Below are 12,689 nucleotides of genomic sequence, written 5' to 3' on the forward strand. Positions count from 1 at the left end.
ACAGAGAACGTTTGAATACAACATACCGAAGATATTTAATTTATTACCTGACACTATAAAGCAATGTAAATCTATGTATAAGGTTAAATATATGGTGAAAAATTGGCTATCGGAAAAAAAATATTTACTTCAATATGTATGAAAAAATGTTGATTCTGTAGATATAAGATGTAAATTATAACTTATGAAAATGCATATGTAACTAAACTTTAAGCACCTGTTGACAAGCCAATTCAATTGGCTTGGCAGGACTTGTTTGTTGATATGTATTAACTATTTATTCAATAAAAAAAAAACGCAAATTTAGCTTTTTCTCCCCAAAAAGTGTTTGAAACTCGAACAAAATAAATAGGGCCGGCCCTACGCTGGCAAGTATACAATTTTGACGACCCCTGTCAAATCCAGTAAGCGCCTAGGTAGGTGTTCACTGTAATTAATAATATTAGGATGATTTGTAAATTTGTGCAGCGCGTTTTTTGTGAAAAATAATCTCAAGGGTGTTATGTTAGGTATTATGAGCGTGGCGCCTTGATAGTTCGGCGCCCGGAGAGGATTGCTCCAATTGCGCCTGCGTATCTAATAGAGATTTAAAAAACACTCAGCATAATACATGTTTTATTAAACGAAAAAAATTGTCTTTAATAATCTACAAAATTGCCCTGGAAACGAAATATTCACAAAAAACCAAAGCTTGTGAGGAATTTGCTTTGCTTTTACAAACTTATATACACCCTTTTACAATTTTGTATCTGGACTATTTTATTTATTGATTTTATTTTAGTAATTTGTACATTTAAGTTTACAAATGACTAATTAAATTGTTACTTAAAAATATACTATGTTTTTTTTCTTGCTTGATGTGGCTCCTACACAACATTTTGAACTTTTCAATTGGGGCAGACTTAAGGTTTTCCGGCGGCGCGTTATAGTATTTTATCCCTTTATATAATATACTCTATGTACTATTAGAGAAAGTAAAAAACTGTAATAAAAAGTTGTAGGAAATTTAATGTTTTACTTAAGTAATTGTTAGCTACTATCGCCGAAATTTGTATTGGAAACGAAGTATTTGAAAAAACTAAGTTATGCTGGGATTTCCGTTGGTTAAATCAAAATGGCGGCGAAAAAATTTGATTTTAAAACAGGGGACCAGTTTATAAAACACATAAAAATTAAAGCAAGTAGAATTGATCGCGACCCTTGCCGATCTTATTAACGAAATGGCAAATCCCAAAATCCAAAATTTAAAGTAAAGATCAGCAACATCATCAGCTGTAAGCAGACTGATAGAATAAGCGCAAGCCAAATACTAAGTTTGGTGATCGCGCTTTCGGAGCATCTGGGCCGAACTAAGATCCATAACAAGTCCAACAGAATTTAGGTCAAAACTAAAAACTAATCTTTTTAAGCTGTCATACCCTTAAATTAAATAAACCATTCCTGAGAGAAAGTCCAATTATATCCAATTATGTCCTAAATCCTGTATCTAAATTTCTCTAATAAACAATTAGATAATGTTAATTAAGTGTTAATCTCAAGTGACCTACCAATAGGGTTGCCAGCTCCCGTTTTATGATTTAGAGGATTTGATGCGATTACATTAAGGACATAATGATGAAAATAAAGGACATGAACATGTTTTTAATAAAATGCTGTTATGGTATCAGTACTTACATTTATTAATAAAAAAACAATGTTAATACACAATGTTAATCGAAGCCAAGTAAGTAGTACGACCTTAATCAGTCATTTTGCATTTAAAGTAATAAATAAAGTTAATACTTGGTATTACTTTTGGCTGCTCTAAGAGCTTCTTCGTTTTCTATAATGAAATTATAAAATTGTTTGCATTTCATGTTGAAGTTCGACTTTATTTGTAGTTCTGCTTTAACAGTATCAGTATTTAACTTATTTCGATTTTTGGTCCACGTATTCGTACAGAAGTAAAAAATCCATCCGGCTTAGGCATTAGAAACGGGGATGAAAAATACGTATTGTATTATTTTTAGCAGATTCTTGTTTTCATCCGTAGATTTGAGAATCTGAATCCAAATTTCAAGAACATTTTCACACTTCTTATCGTCTATAATTTTCGTCAGGAGAGGCTTTAATATACAGAACTCTCCATACAATGCATCAATGTTAATATTAGGTATCTGTAGTTTTGATACCATGATGCACAAATCCTGGAACTTAATTTCTTTCGTCAGTGTCAGCGGCTGCAAACAATGGAAATTACTATTTTCTGTGAAATCACATCGCGCAAAATCACGCCGATTCATTTATTTTTTCCAAATTAAACGACAAAGTATTGTCCTCTATTGAAGATTTTAAATTAGAGGACAAGATCAATTTTTGGGTCTGAAATAGAGGACGTACTTTAAAATAAAGGACGTATGGCAACCCTACCTACCAGGTAAGTATTGTAATGTATATTGTCTCCATAAATAGTTAGTAATAACATAGATCACAGTAGAAATGTATTATAAATTTTTACAGCGCCCTTGAGGTGATTTTGCACAAAAACGGCGCTATACAAGTCATCCAATTATTATTATTAAAAAGTTGGTGGAAAGTTTTTACAATGGCCACACTAAATAGCAACTAGCAACACTCAAATATTACTCATCCTCATTGACGTTTACAATATCCATCAGAACGCCGTTAGATCGAAAATTTGCGCAAATTACTATCAAATTCTCATCTAATATCAATAGTTTGGATATAATTTGGAGTGATGGGCGACTCTTTGGACCCCATCGAGGTGGCGGAAGCAGAAGCGGCCGCCGTGGTGGATCTAGATGACTTATGCAAGTATTTAAGGCGAGCCGCGACGGTCCTTCTGCCTGAGGATGACGCCGTTCCCCCTGGCCTGGATGCCGCCCTGCAGGATAAGAACAATCAGGACTGCATCAGGAAGTTCATTCAGGACCCGCAGGTGGCCACCCTTTACATCCAGCGGTCTTCCACTAAAGGTAAGCGACATTTTAATATAACGCAAAATGCCGGCAAGTCATATTGTCTAATCTCATTTCTAACCCATCCTAACTTTTGATAGTAGAGAATACTTGAGGTCTTCAATCAATCGTGTAATGCCAGCATGCAAAACATCGCCACACTACATTATGTATTTTCTTTTGTTAAAATTTTGCTGTTATGTCCGTAACTGCAGCACTTTTAGTAACAGCTTATGAAAATTACACCGTGTTTCATCAATTACTACAAGAAACAACTATGTAAATGCACAAAATAGGTTCTTAATTTGGTTAATTAAGTAATATTCGTATTTATATTGAAACGAATCTTTCGAAAGTGTCACTAAATAGAAAAATTCTAAAATTATGGCAAAGGAATCATTCATTGTGTAAGGTAAATCTATCTATCTGTATAAATAAAAATGTTAATTTGTTCAAAATCTTAAAAATTTTGACACAACGTTGCTTTCGAATAAGTGTGTGTTTTTATATTCCTATATTATATACATGTCACCTGTGACTTAACGCATTAACCTTTCCTTTACTGTGCTACAAAAATCCACCCGTTCCAGTGCTGTGTAGTCAATACACATCTCAAAATAAGCGATTTAATGTCGAAAAAATATGAAAATTCATAGCTAATTGCTTATGTTTATTATATTTTATATCAAAAGTTATAATAATTGTAATTTAATTGCTGAAAACATGAAAAAACCATCGGCAGATGCTAAAAAAACGTGCGAGGGGTCCACATCTAACGACAGTCCGCGTTCGACTGGCGTGCCGCTGGCGGCTGGCACACACACAGCTGTGCGGTCATAGTTATCGATGGTCTAAATCAAAATACAACTGCAGACGTGTGGATTTCTCATGTTCCCGCATAGCGAACTAAAGCGGGACATCAATAGCGTGTCATTTCCTCGCACACTCTTCGCGTAGCATTGTCACACGGTTGATTGTATTGGTGTATTTGTTTCCGATTTTTAACAAAAATCTCTGATTTTTAATTGAATTTGAAAACTATGTAAAATATTGTTTTTTAATTCAGTGCATAAATGTATAACGGAGGAATACCTAAATTCTGAACCCAGAATTTATTATATTTATAGAGTTATTAAAGTTATTAGAAGCAATGTGTAGTAAATACACACCACAGATAAGGAAAGGTTAAACTTGTACTTATCTGTGAATTGTTTTTATATTCCTATATAGATGTCACCTGTGACTGGTAAAAAGATGTTTGTTTTTTAAACAGCGCCATCTGTTTCTCTATATGCAGCTAGTTTTAAATAAAAATGGAATTATAATGCATCTTTTACCATCTCTCCCGACGTAAATAATTGTTTCTTTGTACTAATTAAGTGTAATTTATATAATCAAAAATTTAGGTAAATATTTACCTAACCGCTGTACTTTTATTGACGGACATCGTCCAAATCACAAAATAATAACACGAATACAGTAAAATGAAAAATACAGGAGTAGACAAAGGTACATGAAAGCAAAGATATAAGGTAGATATAATATAAGAAAATAAAGTGACAAGTCGAATCAAGTCAAGACTACGCCGTGGGTCAGGACCACAAGACACTTATAATATTCCGTCACTTGTTTAGCGACCGGCAAAAATCATTCAGACTTATCCCAAAAAAGTTAAGGTTTTGACTTGAGTTGACCAGTCTACACATTCTGGACAATGGTGAATAATATCCATAATTTGTCGAATGATGGTTGAGGAAGAGCAGTTCATTATTTCTGAGTCTTTGCGAGGGGATATTGAAGGGAATGAGTTGCAGTAGAGTAGGTGAATCAATAATACCATTTATAATTTTGAAGAAGCAAATGAGGTCATTTCTTTCCCGACGGACTTCCAAAGGAGAGAGGTTTAGAGTTAGTTCAATTTCATCATATGAGTATTTGCCTTTTTCTAATCCTAACCTCCTAGCAATCCCTCTTAAGAACCGATGTTGAACAGATTCAATGCGTCGAATGTGGACAGCATAAAAAGGAGACCAAATAACACAAGCATATTCAAGATGGGGACGAACCAAGGAGCAGTAAAGAGTTCTAAGGGTATTTACGTTTTTGAAGTCCGAAGTGATTCTAGTGATGAAACCAAGTAGTTTGAGCGATTTATTAACGATTGCAGTTATGTGATCCCGAAAAGAAAGCTTGCTATCAAGAGAGACACCAAGGTCTTTAATAGATGTAACAGTTGTTAAGCAAATATTATTAAGTTTGTATTGGAAGAAAATCGGTTTTTTTGATCTATAGAAGGACATAATTTTGCATTTATCGACATTTAGTTTCAAACAATTAATTTTACACCAATCATTGAAAGAGTCGATATTCGATTGGAAAAGAAGGTAGTCATCGTGATTTTTTATTATTTTTAGAATCTTATTGTCGTCCGAATTAAGTATGGAAGTTAGGTACAGTTTATTACGGAAGTTATACTTGATTTCAACTTGATTACTGCAACAAACAACTATTTACGTCAGGAGAGATGGTAAAAAACGCATTCAAATTCCTCAATCAAAGTTATGTTTGGAGGTTAGGAAATACATATGCATAAATTATTAAAATAACCCAAACAAACAACCTAAACACCTATTTTGCACATGTTTTACATCTCCCCCAATTAAATAGTTTTTTTTTTAACAACTTTGCCTTCCTTTCAATCCAAACAAATTTCTTAAGGCGATGCACTACGTAGTAATGCAAAATCATGTGTTTTTGGTTTGAAAATTTGGTCGCCTAGAAATGTTTCAGATGCTTTAATTAAATACTGCTAGTAGAATACATCTTGGCCTTTGAAATAATCGAGTATTTTTTATGACAAGTCTTTTTATAAGCCCAGAAAAAAATAATGTATAAGGCCTATGAAAACTGCTCTCAAGTTCAAAATCTCCTACTTACGAACCCATTTTCGGTTATGAATTTATTGTATAATGTAGCAAATTAAGTTATTTATAAAATGATCGGAAAAAATTAATTATTTATGCCTTAACATCCACAAAATAAAATAAATGGCACTTTTAAGGCCACAAAGGATGGTGTTAAGCGGGAATTTAAACCTTATCGTCATATACGTAAGGGGTGTTATTGATAGCGGCTCGATTTAAAATATTACACGACGCAGTGCATCGCCTTTATTAACCCAAATCTAATAACCTATTTTGTGCAAGTAAATAATTGTTTCTTATAATAAATTTAAATTTGAGAGGTTATACTGTCGGCCACTTGAGGCCAGACGCGGCCCGTGACTGTAATTACCAGCAGTGCATTTCACTTTTAAAATGTACCTAGTCTGTAATTTGTGGTAATTATTAAAGGTGGAGCAAATTAATGAATGGGAACACCTACTGCAATTCATTCTATCTTCTAAGTTATATTTGTAAAATAACTGATTAAATAATACAAAATTATCTCGAAAATAAAGGACACGCAATTCATCGTTGAAAATATAGCGAAACCGTTTGAATTCACCCAGCTCGATTTCCAATGTGTTAATGTTGTTGCGTTAACATTGAACATTGGTTTTTCTAAGCGAATCCATTCCAGACGCATTGGATTACACATGATCAAAGTGATGCAAAGTTCACTCGCCGTCAAAGCGTTTCGATAATGCACGGAATGGGTTATGTATCTGCACAGCTCTAACACGTAATTTGACATTAAGAGTGTAATCTGTCTCGCTCATGTCACCGTTTCGGTTACTTCGGGCTGTCTCGATACCGTCCGATGCTGTTTTAGTAGTATGGTAAAAGTTGGATCTGTGCATATCGAGGTATGCACGACCGCTTGCTCTTGCGAGGGATTTTTTTACTAGAAGATAGCTCAAATAATGACCTGACGGGAATTACGAATTTCTTACATCGATCACTGGGGCACAGATGTCGTTGTAATTTGTTATGTGGAGACTGTAGACAAGCAGTGCAATGAACAAATGCACGTACCAAGGAACCGCCTCTGCTTAAGACAAGCCTCTCTGACACACCTTTGGTGGGGCGAGCCCCTGGGAATCCTCCGTCGTCAGTGTCTGATGGATCAACTGGCATACATATTCGTAACACACAGTTTTAATAATACAAGAGCACAGCACATGATTACTGGCTCACAGTTAAAATATAATCTCTCTCTTTGGTTAGCAAACGTTACGTTAGGATTTTATTTATTATTATTATTATTATGTGCAGAGCAGGCAGCATTCTGCTGATTCGCTCATATCTGATTTCGCAACAAGTTTGCCAGTAATTGAGTTGTTTTAAGTTTGAACTAAGTCCTTTCTTCTCTCCAAATGTGAATCCAATAGAGCTTTGAATTGATTTATATTTGTTGCATGGATGACATGTTGTGGGAGTTTGTTCCAAGCATTCACTACTCTATTTGCAAGGAAGTGTTTTCTAGGATTAGATGCAAAAGGCATTTTGGTAATTTGAAGATTTCTTGGGTGCTAGGGCAACTGTAATGTCCAGATGAAAGTCTCGATCAAGTCACCCCTTTCTTGTAAGGTTGGTAATCTTAGTTCCTTGAGTCTATCTTCGTATCGTAGATCTTTCAGAGCTCTTGGTATTTTGTCTCTGTACTCTCTCTAACAGATTTATATCCCTAGGATGATTCACATGTCTACAGGTTTCGTGTATCACCTCACTCGCGTGGTCTGACCTGACCCGCGGCGGGATACTGTCACAACCTTCAGCAAACCGGGCACGTCTCTATTCCATTTGGAACGGAGTTCAACACTATGTAGGCCACGCGGTCTAAAATGCGCGAGACGAGCGAGGTGAACGCAAAGACGCGTGAGGTCTGTAAGATGGTAGTTTCTCGTCTGTAGTAGCGCGGGGTACGGGCCGTGTTACCTGGATGCGTTGGCGGGCGCAGTGGCGCCAGCAGAACGGAGCATCACAACTTTACAATATTTAGAGTATTTTATTACCATAGAGTTTTGTAATGTAACAAAGTACACACTCGTTGTGTTATTAAGTTTGATAAAAGTCACCCATCCAATCTTTCTCCCACAATTTAACTGTTTTTTAAAAATCTTATTCTGTCTTTCCACAGAAGAAGAGACGGAGGAAGAAGGCGGAGCTCCGTTGTACCACGTGTCCAACGAGGTGCACTTCCTGTCGGCGCGCATGGCGGCTCTGGCGTGCGTGAAGCGCGGCGCGGCCATCGAGGCCGACAAGCCCATCCACTCGCAGCTGCGACTCCTGGCCTTCGGAGACGGCTCGCCTTACGAGACGCTGCACGCGCTGGTCTCAAAGGCCATGGCCCCATTCTTCAAGAGCTACGTCAAGGAGAGCGGCCGGGCCGACAGGTAAGGTTTCTTCGACTACTTGACAGAACAGAACATTGATAAAATAAAACATTAACAAAATAGAACATTGGTAAAACAGGACATTGACAAAACAGAACATTGATAGTAATAATAATAATAATATTTGGCTAATTTATATAGCGCTGTTTTTGTGAAAAATCACCTCAAGTGCGCTGTACAAATATTTTTATTAAATAATTAATACTAGAACTACTGACTTAAAACTAGTGAATTACATATAATACTTATATCTAGTTAATATATAACTACAGGTCATTGACAAAACAGAACTTTGACAAAATAGTACATTGACAAAATAGGACATTTGAAAACAGGTCATTGAAAAAATATAACGTTGCTAATACAGGACATTGACAAAATAGAACATTGACAAAATAAGACATTGACAAAACAGGTCATTGACAAAATATAACATTGCTAATATTTTGTCAATGACAAAACGGGTCATTGACAAAACAGGTCATTGACACAATATAACATTGCTAATACAGGACATTGACAAAATAAAACATTGACAAAATAAGACATTGACAAAACAGGTCATTGACAAAACAGGACATTGACAAAATATAACATTGCTAATATTTTGTCAATGACAAAACGGGTCATTGACAAAACAGGTCATTGACACAATATAACATTGCTATTACAGGACATTGACAAAACAGGTCATTGACAAAACAGGACATTGACAAAATATAACATTGCTAATATTTTGTCAATGACAAAACGGGTCATTGACAAAACAGGTCATTGACACAATATAACATTGCTAATACAGGACATTGACAAAATAAAACATTGACAAAATAAGACATTGACAAAACAGGTCATTGACAAAACAGGACATTGACAAAATATAACATTGCTAATATTTTGTCAATGACAAAACGGGTCATTGACAAAACAGGTCATTGACACAATATAACATTGCTATTACAGGACATTGACAAAATAAAACATTGACAAAATAAGACATTGACAAAACAGGTCATTGACAAAACAGGTCATTGACACAATTTAACGTTAATAATACAGGGACATTGGCAGCATAGTATATTGACAAAACAGAACATTGAAAAAACAGAACACTGACATAACCGGAAACATAACAGGTCTTTGACAACACGGAACATTGAAAAAAACAGGCGCTTGCCGCCCTCTGTGCTCCCTCCCTCCTATAACATGCTACACACTCTTGTTAAAGGGGATCGTTAGAAAGTAACTCTCCAGATCTAACATAATAAAAAAAATTGTACAATTAACTGTTCCACATTGAAAATTTCAAATAAAATTAAATACTTAGGAATAATAATAAACAAAAACCTAAGCTGGAAAGATCAAATCAATTAAACCGTTAACAAAATAAGAAAATTAATTTATATATTTTTGAAAATTCGAAATTTTTTCTCATTGGAAATTCTAACATCAGTCAAATCTCCAATACGCTGTAATCAGCTGCATACAAAACAAATCTACTCCCTGTTGAAATTGTACAACGTTTAATTATAAAAATAATATTGAAAAAACTAAGAGATTATCCAACCTAATTTTTGAAGAATTTAAAGTATAAATTTAAATACAGGAGAAATATCTTGGACTGTGCATTGATAAACACCTAACTTTTAAACAGCATATTCAAGATATTAAAGATAAAATCACCCCCTTAATTAGCGTATTCAGCCGGATATCATATCTGTTACCAAATAAAATTAAAAAAGGTCTATATTATAGCCTCGTACACTCACATTTAAACTACTTGGTTGAAATCTGGGGAAATACGTGTGAAACATATATAAACGAACTACAGGTAACACAAAACAAAGTAATCAAAAAACTATTTCACTTCAAACCTAGAACATCAACAAAAAAATTATATATAGAAACAAAGCTATTAAAATTAAGAAAGTTATATGAATGTCTCCTCATTTACAAAATAAATAATAAACTCATACATACAAATACAGAACTCATTAAAACGTCCCAAGTACACACACACTTTACACGGCAACACGATAAAATACATTTAAACACGATACATACTCATTATGGCAAGCAATCCATTGGTTACGAGGGAAGCAACATATATAACTGCCTCCCAGACGAAATTAAAAATGAAAAAAGTATAGGTATATTTAAAAAAAAATTGTTCAGTTTCATGCTCAATCAACAAAACAATGAAAGTGAATAATATCGGTGTGTAATATATATGTTATTTCTAGTTAAATATGTGAAAAATGTAATTTTCTTTTATCTAGAATAAAAAATAAAAAATTAAATTAAAGTATTAAAATTTAATGACCTTGTCCAAAAAAACATAATAATTCAAATAATAAAAGAAAAACAAAATCACAGCTTTTTAACTGAAAGTCGTACTCGTCAAAAATATATATTTCCAACACAAAAATGTAACACCACTTTTGCTCAACATCATTACATGTATCTAGGGGAAAAATACTTCAACAGCCTACCCGAAAATATCAGAACAATAGAAAACGATAAACACCCACTAAAAGCAATTAAAGAGAAGTTCAATGTAAAAATACCAAAATGATGAAACTATCTTTGTAATTAATTATAAATTTTAATATTCATAATTACAAACACTAAATATTCTTCATCTTGATACTCACCACTCTTCTAGACACAAGCGCCAGCTTCTATAGAAGAGGAACATTAAAAAATCAAAAGCAGTGAAAACTAATTGTAAATATAATATGATTTTTTTTTATATTTACTCCACACAGGAGGCCCTGAAGAAAATAATTTCCCTCAGGGCCTATGTCATCTTTGGGGATGCTGTGTGGAGGGTCTTTTTGTGGAGAGGAAGGAGTGAACATGGGTCTTGAAGAGTCCCATGTTGTAGGAGGGAGGAAACACAGAGGCCGGCAGTTCGTTCCACAGCCGAGCTGTTGAACTTAAGAACGAATCGTAGAAGCGACCCGTTCTCATGTGACAAGTGTCAACTGTGTACAAATGTTGGGCGCGCGTTTGGCGTGTATCCCGACTACGCACCGGTGCCGAAGGGATCAATGACGCTAGTTCCTCAGAGCATCTTCCATTGTAATACCGATAGAACAAGGACAGCATACCTACCTGACGCCTGTGCTCTAAAGATTGCAGTCCGTTTGTTAAGATTGGGGAATCTATCAAACGGACCGCCCGTTTCTGCACAGAGTCAAGGGTTTTTTTCAGGTATTTTGGGGCTCCAGACCAGAGATGGCTGCCAAATTCGACAGTAGGGCGCACTTGCGATTTGTACAGGGTGAGCAGTTGTGTACTATTAAAGTATCTGCGGGCCCTGTACAGTACGCCCAGCTTCTGAGAGGCCAACTTTACTCTGGCTTCGATGGAGCCCCCGTACCTGAGCTGGTCACTTATAGTTATGATGATATTTTATTGATTGATGTTTTATTGCAGGGACGGAGACAAAATGGCACCGAGCGTGGAGAAGAAGATGGCGGAGCTGGAAATGGGGCTACTTCATCTGCAACAGAACATCGACATCCCCGAGATCACGCTGCCCGTTCACCAGACCGTCGCGGCCATCATCAAACGGTGAGTCTTCGTTACACGCTGTTTTAATGTTACTAAATTTTATTTAACCTTTCCCTTACTGTGCTAAAAAAATACACGCGTTACGGTGCTGTGTAGTCAATACACATCTCAAAATAAGCGATTTAATATGGGAAAAATATGAATATTCATAGCTAATCGATTATGTTTATTAAATTTTATATCAAAAGTGATAATAATTGTAATTTAATTGCTGAAAACATGAAAAAACCATCGGCAGATGCTAAATAAACGTCCAAGGGGTCCACATCTAACGACGGTTCGCGGCCAACTGGCTAGCGGAGCGGTTAGCGGCTGGCACAAACACAGCTGTGCGGTCGTAGGTATCGATGGTCTAAATACTCTAAATCAAAAACTACAACTGCAGAAGTGTGGATGTCTCATGTTCCCGCATAGCGAATTAAAGCGGGACATCAATAGCGTGTCATTTCCTCGCACACTCTTCGCGTAGCAGTGTCACACGGTTGATTGTATTGGTGTATTTGTTCCCGATTTTTAACAAAAAACTCTGATTTTTAATTGAATTTGAAAACTATGTAATATATTATTTTTTAATTCAGTGCATAAATGTATAACGGAGGAATACCTAAAATATGAACCCAGAATTTATTATATTTATAGAGTTATTAAAGTTATTAGAAGCAATGTGTAGTAAATACACACCACAGATGAGGAAAGGTTAAAAACTACCCGAAGTCTCCCGCTATATTTTATAATATATATTGTATAATTTGTTTTCCAAATGGGAGTTTTTTTTTTTTTTTAGATATAGTTATCTATCATAGGGAATAACATCT

At 35.2% G+C, this 12,689-nt stretch overlaps 1 protein-coding gene across 1 annotated transcript in view; it reads left to right on the plus strand.

The window, feature by feature from the left end:
- Positions 1–2,628: 2,628 nt before the first annotated feature.
- Positions 2,629–12,689, plus strand: part of Dhc64C (dynein heavy chain, cytoplasmic) — a 164,518-nt gene continuing 154,457 nt past the window's right edge. The window contains exons 1-3 of the mRNA XM_089644258.1: positions 2,629–2,975; positions 8,040–8,295; positions 11,737–11,874. Coding sequence (XP_089500384.1) covers positions 2,738–2,975; positions 8,040–8,295; positions 11,737–11,874 — 632 coding nt within the window. The 5' untranslated portion in view covers positions 2,629–2,737. The remainder of the gene's footprint in view (positions 2,976–8,039; positions 8,296–11,736; positions 11,875–12,689) is intronic.

This window comes from Hesperophylax consimilis, chromosome 20 (genome assembly GCF_061612785.1).
Source record: "Hesperophylax consimilis isolate HC1 chromosome 20, BYU_Hcon_1.0, whole genome shotgun sequence".
NCBI lineage: Eukaryota > Metazoa > Arthropoda > Insecta > Trichoptera > Limnephilidae > Hesperophylax > Hesperophylax consimilis.